This window comes from Suricata suricatta, chromosome 14, assembly GCF_006229205.1.
Source record: "Suricata suricatta isolate VVHF042 chromosome 14, meerkat_22Aug2017_6uvM2_HiC, whole genome shotgun sequence".
Classification (NCBI taxonomy): domain Eukaryota; kingdom Metazoa; phylum Chordata; class Mammalia; order Carnivora; family Herpestidae; genus Suricata; species Suricata suricatta.
The window spans coordinates 35,475,083-35,489,295 of record NC_043713.1 but is presented as its reverse complement, the minus strand read 5'-3'; the positions used below and the strand labels follow the sequence as shown (position 1 = coordinate 35,489,295).

Sequence of the window (14,213 nt, the reverse complement as noted above, 5' to 3'; positions counted from 1 at the left end):
GGCTGGAGGGGGCTGGGAGATCAATTCTGGGGAATTTTGTGAGCCAGTTGTTGAGTGAAGCCATTATTAAAAACAAAATTATATAAACATACAATTAAAATAAGTTATATTAAAAACAAAGGTAGGGGCGCCTGGGTGGCTCAGTCAGTTAAGCGTCTGACTTAGGCTCAGGTCATGATCTCACAGTTGTGGGTTCAAGCCCCGCATCGGGCTCTGTGCTGACAGCTCAGAGCCTGGAGCCTGCTTTGGATTCTGTATCTCCCTCTCTCTCAGACCCTCCCCTGCTCATGCTGTCTCTCTCTCTCAAAAATAAATAAGTAAATAAACATTAAAAACAAAACAAAACAAAGGTAATAAATACTCAAAACATCACTTCCTCTAACCCTAACCCATGCATTCGAGGTTCCTTACATCTCTTGTATCTATTTATTGAAAACACTATATTATGGTGAGCTGCCGTGTCTCTTCTTCCAACTGCACACTCAGTGACCTCACACTGGTGGCTTGAAGTCGGCCGAGGTGGGAGCATTTACACCACATATACGTGCACACCCTGCATCTCTCCACGTCGGAGCGCACTTCCTCTCCGGCTTGGTTCTGTCTGTCTGGCCTGAGCATGGACCTGAGCCTCTGAATGACTCAGACCCCCTTGAGGAAAAGCAGAAACTCCTTATCCTAAAGCCTCTTTCTCTGGACTCACACATTTCCAGGGGCCTGAGGCAAAAGAAATCCTTGTGGCTTACAGGGCTTTCATTATCCCCATCTTCTGGTCTGTTGATTACAAGTGGGGTTAAAGATAAGCACAAGTGTTGGTCCTAACCAACAGAACAGACTAAGTAAGTTTCCTTAGTTGACATCAGTAGGAGGTCAAAGCAAGACTGAGCTGCAGTGATTCTAGCTCGGCCCAAGGTTTAGTGTTAACAGGTCCAGTTTCTAATGGAATTTTCCATCTAGGAGTAATAAAGTTTGATTTCAGTCCACAGGAGACCCTTGGCCCAGGAGATACCTTCTGCAGGAAATCCTTCCTGTCTGCCGCTTCCGCAGTCTGGGGGAGGCGGTTCTCCTGAGTGCTCCCCCTACACGCTGGGCGTACCTCTCAGTCCACAGTCCTGTGAGTTTGGCCAACTTGATCCTTGGGTTTGGATTCTTTTTCAGATCAGCTGATCTGTCTGTAAAATGCCAGTCAAGAATGCTGAACCTCACCGGCAGGCCCTGAGTAGTTAAGAGGAGCAGCTTGTTATTGGATAAATAAAACAAGTGAATCAATTAGGATTAACCCCTTCAAATGATTTAGCTAGGTATTTCTTTAAAAAAAATTTTTTTTAAATGTTTGTTTATTTTAGAGACAGAGAGACAGAGCACAAGTAGGGGAGGGGCAGAAAGAGAGAGGGAGACACAGAATCCGAAGCAAGTTCCAGGCTCCGAGCTGTCAGCACAGAGCCTGACGCGGGGCTCGAACCTGTGAACATTGAGATCATGACCTGAGCTGAACTCGGACACTTGCCTGCTGAACCACCCAGGTGCCCTGCTAGGTAGTTCTTACAAATAACAAAAAGCAAATTCCTTTCATTCTGTTGAGGATAACTAGAAATGGAAGCTGCAGGGTCTCTACAAGAATTAGCAGCTTGTTACAGATGCCAATTCTAGACAAGTTGACAGTCTACATTTCTCTTGTTCAGGATAAAAAGCAAAGCTTTTCCATCAAAAGAGACTAGTTCCTAATTCCTTGTTTGAAATCTCTCATAGTGGGAGGATTATCAAGCATTTAACTAGATGTTCTAAAATAGATAATACCTGCCTTCATTTCCCCCCAGTCTCCTGCCATTTTGGAATGAAAGCCTTAACTCATCAGGTAGACGAATGTTGAGAATCACCCTTATAGCCCAGGAAATCAAGTGTGAAGTTGCATTTTCTCATAAGGTTCATCTTTAGTAAAATGATTTTCCTGTATTTTGACGTGTATCGATCCTTCTAAATGTCATGTAATGCTGGCTCATGCAGCAAGCTCAAAATCGGAATGATTTATCACAGTGAAGGCTCATGTCTGGGTCTTGTCATCAGCCAGGATGGGTGGTGGGTGCTGGGCAACAGAATGCTCCCTTCCATGTGGTGATTCAGGAACTGGGGCCCCTCCTATCTGGAGCTCTTCTGGTTTCTAGGCTTTAGAGTTTTTCTTTGGCTTCTCTGCATCCAGCCTCTGGCTTCTCCACATCCCGCCATAGGCAAAAGAAAGGTGGATGTGTAGGTATGGTAAGACCAGGCCTGGGGGGGGGGGTGGGCTTTTTCACTCTCACTGAAATCCCATTGGTTGGTACTCAGTTGCATGGCCGTTAGCCCCACTCTAGGCTGGGATATGTGCTCTCTGTGCCCAGGAGGAAAAGGGAATAGGGTTGACACACCTGTGGCTTTGCTGTGGCTCCACCAGAACACTGAGATGACACATAATGCCTTTCGTAAACATGATCTTTTCTTTTTAAATGTCTTTTCATTTTTTTTAAGTTAAAAAATTATTTATTTATAAAGTGTGCAAGTCAGGGAGGGACAGAGAGAGAAGGAGAGAGAATCCCAAGCAGGTTTCTCGCTGTCAGCACAGAGCCCACTGTGACGCTCGAACTCACCAACTGTGAGGTCATGGCCTGAACTGAAATCAAGAGTTGGATGCTTCAGTGACTGAGCCTCCCAGTTGCCCCACAAACATGATATTTTCAAGTCGTCTGTAGGTTTGCAGCCATAGAAGGATGTAGAGGGGGGTGGTGATTGAGTGATCTTGGAGCAAACTACCAGAATCTAAATCCCAGCTATACTTCACCTATGTGGCCCTGGGCAAGTAACTTAGTCTCTCTCTGTGCCTTAGTTTCCTCATTATAAAAGGGGAATAACAGAAATGAATAGGGATTGTGTGAGGATCCAATGATGTAATATGTGTAAAATACTTAGAATTTGCATGGAATGTAATTAACATCATATGTGTTAAATAAATTAAAAACATAAGGCTAGTAACAAAGAGACCTAATGTCTTCTTTGGTATGTTTTAATTTGAGCCTGCTGTCATTCAGATGGAGAAAGGCTCTTTTAGTTCAACTGTAAGAATTCTTATTGAGCAACTACTAATTGTAACGTGGCCAGGTATGACCATAGAATCTGAATGAGTAGGCGTCTCACTGAATCAAAGGAAATGGCATGTTCTGGGACTCTTTATCTATGGTCACATCAGTGCTATGATTTTGGTCTCCACACGGCACATCCTCCATGACTTATTCCTGAGGCTCTCAGAGTGGAAAGTGACACTGGCGCCAAAGGGCTCGTTCCCCTCCCCGTCCACGTCCACCAGATGCTATCAGTGCCACTCGCTAATAGGTGTCATTTCCGTCTACTCCCAATGTAGTTTGTTCCCAGTTTATTCATACTAACACATAACCTCTCCCAGTTGTGATCCAAATTTCAGCATAACGCTTGGTTTTAAAAAATACATGCATAAAGCAATGTGAAGAGATTTCTCCTTACAAAGACTCCATGCCAGGAGGAGGCCGGGCTTAAAGTCTCTTTCTCTTGCAGCTTGACGACTGCACGCTACAGCTCTCCCACAATGGCGCCTACCTGGACTTGGAATCCACCCTAGCAGAGCAGCGGGACGAGCTGGAAGGCTTCCAGGATGATGCTGGGTAAGAGCGACTGTTGTCCCTGCTGATTAGTCCCCACCTTCCAAGATATGGGGGTACATTAAGGCCTTAAAATATTCAGGGGGGAAACCACCATAGCTTTGACCTTTTCACTCAGAGTCACGCAAAAGAAGGGAGATGCAAGTGACTGACCAGGAGTAATTGCAAACCCTTTTGTATTTTGAATTATTCTTCTTGACAAGGCCACTCAGGGGCAGGAAAATTTCTGGTAAAGTTTAGTTAACCATCTCCTAAGGTTTTTTTTAAAGTCTATTTATTTATTTAGAGAGAAAGGGAGAGCATGAGCAAGGGAGGAGCAAAGAGAGAAGAGAGAGAGAATCCCAAGCAGGCTTCATGCTATCAGCGCAGAGGCTGACTTGGGGCTCGAACCCACGAAACTGTGAGGTTATGACCTGAACTGAAATCAAGGGTTGGACACCCAACCGATTGAGTCACCCAGGTACCCCTAAGTTGTATTTTTTTAGACCAAATATAATTAAATTAGTATTTTCTAGAAATTAGTAGTTTGACAACTATATTAAGCATTGTTTTTAATATCTTCCTGGATATTTAGTTTCCTCAGCAGATGCCCTAGTAGATTATTTTGTACTATATCATCTTTTGAACTCATCACAGTGGGGAAAATAATTAGTAATTATGTTAATTAAACGGTTACTTTTAGCTTACATTTGGAATGCTTTATACTTCTGATTGCTATAAATATGAATAAAACAAATCACATAAAAAATCAGAGATATACACAGAAAGTGAAATCACTATGGAAATATAAGCATATGGTCAGCTATTCCTACATTTATTAGGTTATTGAAATAGCCTTTTGACTGGGGCCCCCTGTCTTCCTTTCTGTTCTCATTCACTCCGAACCAAGTATATCTCTGATTTCATCACCTTCCTCCTTAGAAACCTTCAGAGATTTCTTGTCGCTTCCAAATAATGCTTAGCTGTATTAATCTAGTGTTGGCGGACCTCTGCAAAAGTTGCTTTGAAGCTACCTTGCTGAAGTTAAAAACAGGTTTCAGCCAGATGAATGTTATCCAAGAATGCTGATGCTTCACGAATGGCTCAGTAAGTGAGGGAAACTGGGAACCTTCTTAGTTTTCTACCTGACCCTATAGCTTTCCCTACTTTTTAAAAAATTTTTTTAATGTTTTTTATTTATTTTTGAGAGACAGCACTAGTGGGGGAGGGTCAGAGAGAGAGGGAGACAGAATCTGAAGCAGGCTCCAGGCTCTGAGCTAGTTGTCAGCACAGAGCCCAACGCGGGGCTCGGACCCACAAACTGTGAGATCATGACCTGAGTGGAAGCCAGACGCTCCACTGATGGAGACACCCAGGCGCCCCAGCTTTTCCTCCTTTAACACCTGCCACAATTTACAGTCCTTTCATCCTTGATCGTCCCCCAGTTGTCTGCTGCTAAAACTCTACTAGGTCAGAACCGGGCCTGTCTGAGTATCTGTCATCTAGCATTTTCTCAACACATTGTCGTACTTACTGAACATTGGTGGCCAGGTAAATGGCAGGGTCCCACAGTGGAGTCCTGAAAAAACATGACCATGAGCCCTAAGTCTAGGGTCCTTAGGAACCAGGAAGGTTTTCTGAGGACCCAGCTGTGTGTGGAATCAGACCTGGAAACTACAATAGGCTGTACACAGGAAGGGTCTCATTTCATCATACCAGATAATATTCATCATCATTAAAATAATAACCTTATTATAGGTTGAGAGACTTGAGAAAATTCCATTGCTATAGTTATTACAGAGTATTTGACAATGACATCCCCTTATATCAGATGTCAGAATTCAGGCCGATGACAGTCTAGTTGCTCCTCAGGACTGTTATGAGTAGATTACTGTCAACCTGAAAAACGTCTCTACTGGTGTTATCATTGAAGACTGTGCCCTGTTTGATTTTTTTTCTCTATCAAAATTTGAACGATTTGGAGATGGGAGCCTAGGGGAAAAAGCATCATTACATTAGAGAGCAGTATCAAGAGTTAAGATGGGGAAGAAAATAACTTTTACACGATGCCTGCCATGCCAGCTGCTATACTGACCACCCTATTCACGGCCAGTGTATTTAATAGTCTATCCTCTTAATGGCCATGTGACTGGATTTGATTGTTTCTGTTTTTCATTTGAAACAACTGAGGGTCAGGAGTTAAATTACACGTCCAAGGAGACAGAGCAGTAGAGGGTAGAGCCTATGCAAGTCTGTACTCGGCCAACCATCCAGGAGCTTCTGGGCAAAGGCATTTCAGGTTTACTCAGGATGTACATTGGCACCTTGGGTGACATAGGTTGGTTCATGCAAGGACATCATCGGTCCCGGGTTAAAACACTGGGTTTGGTTCAAATAGCGCTCACGTGCACTGCACGGAGCTCCAGAGAAAACAGCTGCCGCCGTCGTCTGGCCCTGTCAGCGTCAGCATCCAGGTGCGGCCATTCCTCGAGAGCCAGGAACCCTGCCGCAGGCTCCCCAGCGGGGACCCCAGGGCTTTACTTTCTCAGTTCCTTTGCGAATCTCATAGGAGCAGCCATGACCCCATTTCTGCACCCTAAACCTAAGATGCATTATGGCAAGACAAGAAGGCAGGACTCATACGTGGGAAACTGTGACCAGGAGAAGGTAGCCAGACCATGTTGGGGAGCTGTGCTTTGGACCGGTGGGCCCCAAACTCACCCAAGATGGGGCTTTATGTCTTTGAAAAAGTCTGGCTCTGTGGTGACCCACCCCTTGTCCTTTGGAATGTACTCAGGATGACATTCCTATTTGCTTGGAAAAGTACAAAGGGGCCACCTTTACTGACACTGGTGGGGACACACATCTGTCCCTGGTGGGGAGACCTGTCTGTCCCTGGCCTAGGTTGCAGAGGATGGGCCAGGGTGATGCTGTCCTGGCCTTGCCGGGTCACGCTATGAACTCCGGGTCACTGACCACAAGCGGGCCCTGGTGGCACATGGCAAACATCTGGGAGTCAGCTGGGAGCAGCCTACAGGCCGAGCCTTCCTGTGTAGGTGGGACGTGTCTGGGTACACCCGCATGGTCATTTGCACTGAGTGTTCCTACTAGGTCTTCTCCTAGGAGGTGAGGCATTTGGCAAAGGCTTGGGAACTCATGTCTCCCACAAATGGCAGTGAAAATATAATTTCTTTCTAGTTAAAAATTGCCTTTTTGAGGTATGGAAAGGGCAAATGAAACCATTCTTTTTCTTGATTTGTGTGAATTACAGCAAAAATCTGCTCGTATTGTGACCATATAATGAAGACGTGTGGCAGTCGGTGTGCAAACAGTGGTGTTTTTCGTACAGTGTGTTCTGAGAGAATTTTCCTTGCTGGAGGAGTTGCTTTGTTCTTGTCCATTACCCTGCTCTTTTACGCCAGAACTAAAAATTAACTCACTCCTTGTTTAGAATGATCATGTAAGCTATCGCTAATTGGAGAAGAGGAGAAGGACCTTCAAAGGTAGAAGGACAAAGTAATTATTATGCTACTGAAATGGAGCCGGGTTTCTTTATTGCCTTCCGAGGCCGGGGAAATCAGCAACCACAGCATGGTGTAGGGGAAACAGAGGCCCTGAACCCCCTGGGTTATTATTCCTGACCCTACCATTGTGTGACCTTGCAAAGCCACCTTATCTCTAACAGGAGTTTATAAAATTTATTTATAAAATGAGGACAATATTACCCAAGTCCGTTTCCCTCCCCGTGTCAGCAGGGATCCATCCCAACAAGGTCTCTGGCACCAGAGGAGAGCACAGCGTGGAACAGCATGGCGTAGTGGTTAAGGACATGGGCCCTGCCGTTAGTCTCATGGCTGTGTCACCAGGGGGATGCTACGGCATCTCTCCGAACCTCAGTTTCCTAGTAACTGGGGATAATCCCAATACATCCTTATTGGGTTGTTGCAGAGAAAGCTATGATGATGTGTAGTATCTGAAACATTAAGCTAGTTCCCAGCATAGAATACAAATTCAAAAGTGGTATCCTTTACTATAATACAGTCAGAATTTGAGAAAGAGATCTACTGATATGGGAATCCCTGGATTTTAGGCCTGGAGGGGTCCGCACAGGTTAACCACCCTGAAATCTCATTTCTTTGAGTTAAGGCAGCCAAGGCTAGATCCTTGCCCACGGAGCGGAGCTGGCAGAGAGCCCCTGCCTCTTTTTTGCTTATTTCCACCACCACCCCCCCCCCTTGCCTCTGGAAGAAAACCAGTGCCAGCTGAGGAGCACAGGGGTCTGTCACGGAGAAGGTGGGGCTTGAGGTGGGCCCCAAAGCAGATAGTGGCCTTGTGAGATCAAGGGGGCCATTGGGGGACCACAGTGCTGCAGGGTGCTCTGAGGACCAATGTGGCTGTTGCCTATGGGGCGTTTATCCCCGAGTGCTCCTACCTTTGTCTCAGTCACTTCGGGTACTCACCTTTGACTCCATTCAGGCGTGCACCCAAGGGTCAGCTCTGACAGTTTCCCAGGTTCCTCATCTGCCTGGGGGGCTGCTAACTACCCCTGGCCCCCATGCCTGTCCTTACAGGGCTGAGTATTGGGGGGGAAGTCGGGGGCAACCATGTCAGTGGTGGTGGGGTAGGGGGAGAGTGGCAGTGAGCTTGTGGCTCAGACACCAGAGTGTCAGACCAGGCAGGGCTGGCCAGGGCTGAACATTTGCAGGTACTTAGAGCCAAATCCACCTGGCCAAAGCTGCCTAGAAATGCTGGCTTCAGGAGGTTTGGCGTGGGGCCCGAGATCATGGTCGATTCAGAAGCTCCTCAGGTGGTCTGATGGTTCCGTCAGGAACCTATAGCACAGGGGCTCAGTCTTGGAGAGCATGGCCACCACCTGAGGAACTGTAACAATGTCCGTCCTGCCTGGCTTCAGGCCAATGAAATCAGAGCTTGGGGGTGGGCCCAGGCAGAGGTGCTTTTAAAGCCCTCCAGGGCTGCCTGGAAAGACCATTCCTGAAAGTGCTGCCAGATGTTGAGCGAGGGAGAATGACCTCTGCACTCCTGCGCTGAGCACCCCGTGCACTTGGGAAGGCTCTATGTGCCCTCCGATGCAGGTGCAGGAGCCCGTCTGCTGGGGCTGTGGGGCCCTGACGCTGTCAGCTTTGCAATCTGTGTGCTTCCAGGCCCCAGGGGGGTGGGGCGAGCTCTCGTTTGACTCTTAAGTGCCAGACTCCTTGGCCTGTAGCTCACCGAGCCCCGAGAAACTATGTGTGTGTGGTCCACGAACCCCTGAGGTTTCTACAGTTTGTGCACATGCAGAGGTTTGGATGGGGAAAGCAGCAGCGAGGAGCTGAGCCCTCAACTCACCGGGATGGCACCTTTTGTTGGAAAGGGCTGGTTGTCTCCCTCACGGCGACCAGGGGCAGGCTCGGGGGTCTGCAATTTGAGCTTTGCACGCTGAGAAGACCGGAGACTGGAACCTTCACTGATTCGCCAAAAGCGCCTGAGGCCTCAGGCCTGCTCTCTCAGCTGAAGGTAATCATTTAAGAGGAAAAGGGGAAAACCTGCTTGTTGCCTCCTATCTGCGCCCTAACTAGAGTCTCTCTCGACTTGGGAGGAGTTTTGTGTGTGGGTTGGTTTTTCAGGCTCGATAGGTTTTAGATTTAGGTTCAATATGTATTTTAGTTGATTCTCTACTAGACCTAGAAACAGAGGAGACACAGGGAAAGATGAGACTGGACAATGGTTGGTTTTTTTTTTTTTTCCTATCAGACAGGACAGGAAGACAACCTATTCCTTCAAACTTGACATTTTGGGATGCAAAGAACTCTTTGAGAATCTGTTGAAAGGCACCCACCTAAAACCTTGCACACCAGCCCTAGGCGAGTGCTAGGCTGCCCCTCAGTAACCTGGAGGGAATCTGCTTTAGAAATTCTGGCTTCTAGGCAGCTGGGTGGCTCAGTCGGTTAAGTGTCTGAGTCTTGACTTCGGCTCAGGTCACCATCTCACAGTTTGTGAGTTTGAGCCCTGCAGTGGGCTCTGTGCTGATGGTGTAGAGCTTTTTGGAATTCTCCCTTTCTCTGCCCCCCTTCTCTTTCTCTCAAAATAAATAAACTTAAAAATATATTTAAAAAAATGCTGGCTTCTAGGCACCTTCTGCAGGAGGTTTGGTGGGGGTGGGGGTGTGTCTGGGATTCTGGCCTCTTCAAGAGCCCCTCAGCTGGTCTGATGTCTGGTCAGAAGCCTACAGCACAGGCGCTCTGTCTCGGAGAGTATGGCCACCCCCTGAGGAACAGTTTCCCTTCCTGCCCAGCTTCAAACCAATAAAATAAGAACTTGGGTGGTTGGCTCAGGCACCGGTGCTTTTTAAAGCCCTCCAGGGCTGCATGAAGGAGACAGTTCTATGGGAAATTGGACAAGAGAGAATGAACTCCCATGCTGATTAGATGGGGGGTGGGGGGGGAGGGGGGGCGGAAGGTTCTAAGCTTCAAATGCCAGATTGCATCCCTGGACAAAGATGGCATCAGGTGGGAGCAGGTGAGCTCAGGCGGGCCCTGGACTTTAAGGTGTGGGTGGGAGTCAAGAGAGACATGAATTGCAAAGAGGGAATCCTCCCAGAAGTTGAGTACCAGGGAGGGTGTCCACTGTGACCTAGTGCGCCTGAGCCTGGTCGCTGAGGAAGGTGGGGTGGGGTTAGTTCGAGTTCTGTGGTAGGAAGGGAGGGGGTTGTGAGTCTAGAGCTGTGGTACTAGTTGACTACAGCAAAACATGAGTAAAATGGGCACATGATGTTAATAGCTGGTTAATAAGGACTTTAGAAAAGTAGCAAGGTTCTGGGGTGGGAGCAATTTGAGGAGAGGGAGAGGGAGAAGGCTTATGTAAATTAGGTTATGTCGAGCCATACTCGAAGTGTGAGGTGGCCAGGTGTGACCCATTGGCCTGGGACCCAGGTGAGCAGTATCAAGGACCAGGGAGGCTGGGGTGATCCCTTGGAGGAGGGGAGTTGGAAATCTAAAACTTCACTTTAAAAATGAAGTCTAATTAAAAAGAGGATAATTAGGGTCATTTGAAGGATGATATGTTGATGACAGGTTGCTCTTAGGAGCCCAGGGTTATTTGACCTTTCCACTTTGCCATCCTGAGGGTGTGGCTTCCATCTTTCCTGCTGGATCACTCTTCAACATGGCTGCTCATCTTCTAGCCTCATTAAGGCAACAAAGCATGTAGTGGTTAGGGTAGGTTTTGAACCAAAATAGGAAGGTCTTAAGAGAAGTTTGGGGGCACTTGGGTGGCTTAGTGGGTTGAGTGTCCCACTTGGTTTTGGCTCAGGCCAAGATCTCCGGGTGGTGGGATTGAGCCTCGCTTGGGATTCCGTATGGAGACTGCTTAAGGTTCTCCCTCCCTCTGCCCCTCTCTTGGGCTCCTACTCTTTCTCTCAAAAAATAAATAAAGTAAGATAAGCTTCTTGTTTGGGAGTTCAAAGGTAGACTGTCGTCCTCAGGACTGGTAGAACAGCTGTCGCATCCTCAAGATGGGGATTCCATCTCTGCTTCCAAAGTGGTTGTTTGAGCTCTTACCTGCTCCTGCATCCCAGCCGCCGCCGGGGAGGCAAAGGCCAGCAGGGGTGTGTGTCCCTTCCTTGTGTACATAGCCTTCACCCCTGTGCGGGGGGAGGACTTCTGTGCTCCTGTCTTGAGGCGGGAGGTACCTTGTACCCTGGCATATCCTGTACTCCGGCACGCAGTAGACCCCTCTGAACGTGTATGGAATGAGGGCATGAGGGAATAGCCATCTGGGGGGCAGATCTAGGGAGGCGATAGCTCGGGCTTTGGGGTCAGACTTGCTGGGATGAGTCTGAGCTCTGTCACTTTATAGATGTGTGACTTCAAGGTTGCTTAACCTTTCTGGGCCTCAACTTCTTCCCTTTCAAAATTGCAATGTAACCTACTTCATAGTAATTTTGTGAAGACTAAATCTGTATATAAAGAGGCCTGGGAACCAGGAGAGAAGCATTAAGGACCAGGGAGGCTGATGTGATCCTTTTGAGGAAGGGAGTTGTGAACCTTAAAGCTTATCTTTAAAAATGAAGTCTAATAAAAAGCAGGTAGATTTGTGCCTGGCACATAATAAGCATTCCATAATGTTAACAGTTTAGGATTGTTTTCTGGGCCCAAACTGACCTAGTATCCTATTGGGAACAGAGGAAAAGTATACGTGTGATTTAACTTCCTCAAAGTTTGAGCCATGAAACATGAGACAACGGCATATTTATTGGAAAAGTGGGGATCAAATGATTAGACGATATTATTTCCATAAAAGAAGCAGAAAGAATTAGCTACAAGATTTTAGAATCAGTGCTAGCAGTGAGAGGGCCATATGTTAAAGAAACAAAAATCTACCTTTCTTCAGTATGTCAGCATTAACCAGTTAGAAAATGAAGCTGTGGCAAGAGGGAAGCAATCTGAGGTCAAGGGTCCTTATGAGGGATGTCCTCTATGCATTGACCTTTCATACATATTTAAATAAAACCTGAAACTTCCTGTAATTCTTGAATTCTTAGAATAAACCTGATTTGGTTAGCCAATATTTTCTTCACTTGCATCCTAATTTTTTAATGTGTTTTTTTTTTGTTGTTGTTGTTTGTTTTTTGAGACAGAGACAGCATGAGCAGGGAGGGGCAGAGAGAGGGGGGAAACAGATTCAGAAGCAGGATCCAGGCTCTGAGCTGTCAGCACAGAGCCCCATGTGGGGCTCAAACCCACGAACTGTGAGATCATGATCTGAGCCAAAGTCGGACGCTCAACCGACTGAGCCAACCAGGTGCCCTGCATCCTAATTTTTTTAAAACCACTTCTCTGCCCCCATTAGTTTTTAGAATGTTTATTCTGAGAGAGAGACAGAAAAACAAGCAGGTTCCATGCTATCAGTGCAGAGCCTGACACGGGGCTCGATGTTGCAAACTGTGAGATCTGAGCCGAGATGGAGAGAGATGTTTCACTGACAGAACCATCCAGGTGCCCTGCATTTTAATTTTTTAGTGTGTGTTCTTTTTGTTAGGCTCTCAGCATTGAGGTTAAACCAGTCTCTAAGAATGGGTAGACTCTTACCCTCTGAAAGTCCTGGAGAAGGTGATGTAGGGGGTGATCCTGCAGCAAAGAGCAGGAGGGCACAGGTGACTCTGGAGTCCTACTTTCAGCCTGAGTCTGTTCCACCAGCCATGCAACTTGATGCATTTGATCTGCTTTCTCCAAGCTTTAGTTTCCTTATCTGCAGAATGGGCATAGCCATGGTACCCATATCAAAGGCGGGAGGGGGGGGGTGTGAAGTGAGAGGTGAAAGACTTCTTTGTGGACCTGGATGCACTGACCACCACTTCCCACTGCTTAGGCTAGTCCTCTTTTTTTTTTTTTTTTTTTTTTTTTTTTTTTTTTTTTTTGCGAGGAACTCCCTGGATTTGAAGCCTCCTCTCAGGTGGCTTCCATGGCCTGTGGCCTCCAATTCCACACAGGTTTCTTCCACTGAGGACATTGTGTACAGGGGCAGGCAGAAAGGAAGTAGAATGTTGAAGCAGAGAAATTACAGGTGCTAAAACTACAAAATAGGCCTTTTTTCTGTGGTCATTTTCTTTTTTAAAGATTATTTAGGGGGAGGGCACAGAGGGGGAGAGTGAGAACCCCCGATGTGAAGCATGAACTCCTGAACCACGGGGTCATGACTTGAGTGGTGAGCTCCTGATCTGAGTGGCAACCAGGAGTCAGACACTTAACCCACTGAGGCACCCAGACACCCCTTTTCTGCGGCCTTTTAAATTCCCTTTGGGTTTAGCATAAACTGAGCTGATGGCTTGAGTTCTCAGTGTACAAGCACGGAGAGGGGAGCCCTCCAGGATGGTGTGCTGCCGTCGCTTCCTCAGGAAGCCCGTCCGTGTTTGCACGCGAGTGCCCGGAATCCCAGACAAGTGTACCACACGCCTTCTGTGGGACTGGAGGATTCTGTGGGAAAACAAGCACTTCCCCAACATTGGATCTGTGTAGTTGTTTGAAGATAAAAGCAGAGCTATCAATGGGCCCTTCTGAACTTTTCCAGAACTTGAGGTTTTCTGAAATATTTTCCCCAGCCATTCCATACTTTCCTCCCACATCTGGGCATCTAAAGCATGTACTTTGTCTACATGCTTTATTTATTGACTCATAACTGCTGATAACATGAGTAACAGAAAGTCTTCCAGATCTATGGACTTAGGTTTGGCTGTTACTCATAATTAGGGTCTGGCCTTTACTCCTTGGTTCTGTGGTCACTGTTCCAAGCATGGATTCTTCCCATGTCCGGGTGAAGCTACAGACCTGGTGACTGCTCCCCACCATCCCGGAACACCTTTCCCGTTGTCCTTTCCCGGAACACACTAAAGTCTTCTCAGTCATTCTGTTCCATGCACTTAGAACTTTGTAGGATGATCACAGGAACTAAGGAGCATCAACATCTGGATGGTCAGGAGGAAAAGGTGTGTGTGTGTGTGTGTGTGTGTGTGTGTGTAGAGAGTTTTGAAGTCTGGGTTGATAGGAATCCAACCTTGGGAGGATGGGCCAAGTGTTGTGT

At 47.0% G+C, this 14,213-nt stretch overlaps 1 protein-coding gene across 1 annotated transcript in view; it reads left to right on the top strand.

Moving 5' to 3' along the window:
* Window positions 1-3,012: 3,012 nt before the first annotated feature.
* FHOD3 (formin homology 2 domain containing 3) overlaps window positions 3,013-14,213 on the top strand; it is a 396,352-nt gene continuing 385,151 nt past the window's right edge. Inside the window, exons 1-2 of the mRNA XM_029921560.1 lie at window positions 3,013-3,024; window positions 3,556-3,662. Of these exons, the coding sequence (XP_029777420.1) occupies window positions 3,013-3,024; window positions 3,556-3,662 (119 nt within the window). The remainder of the gene's footprint in view (window positions 3,025-3,555; window positions 3,663-14,213) is intronic.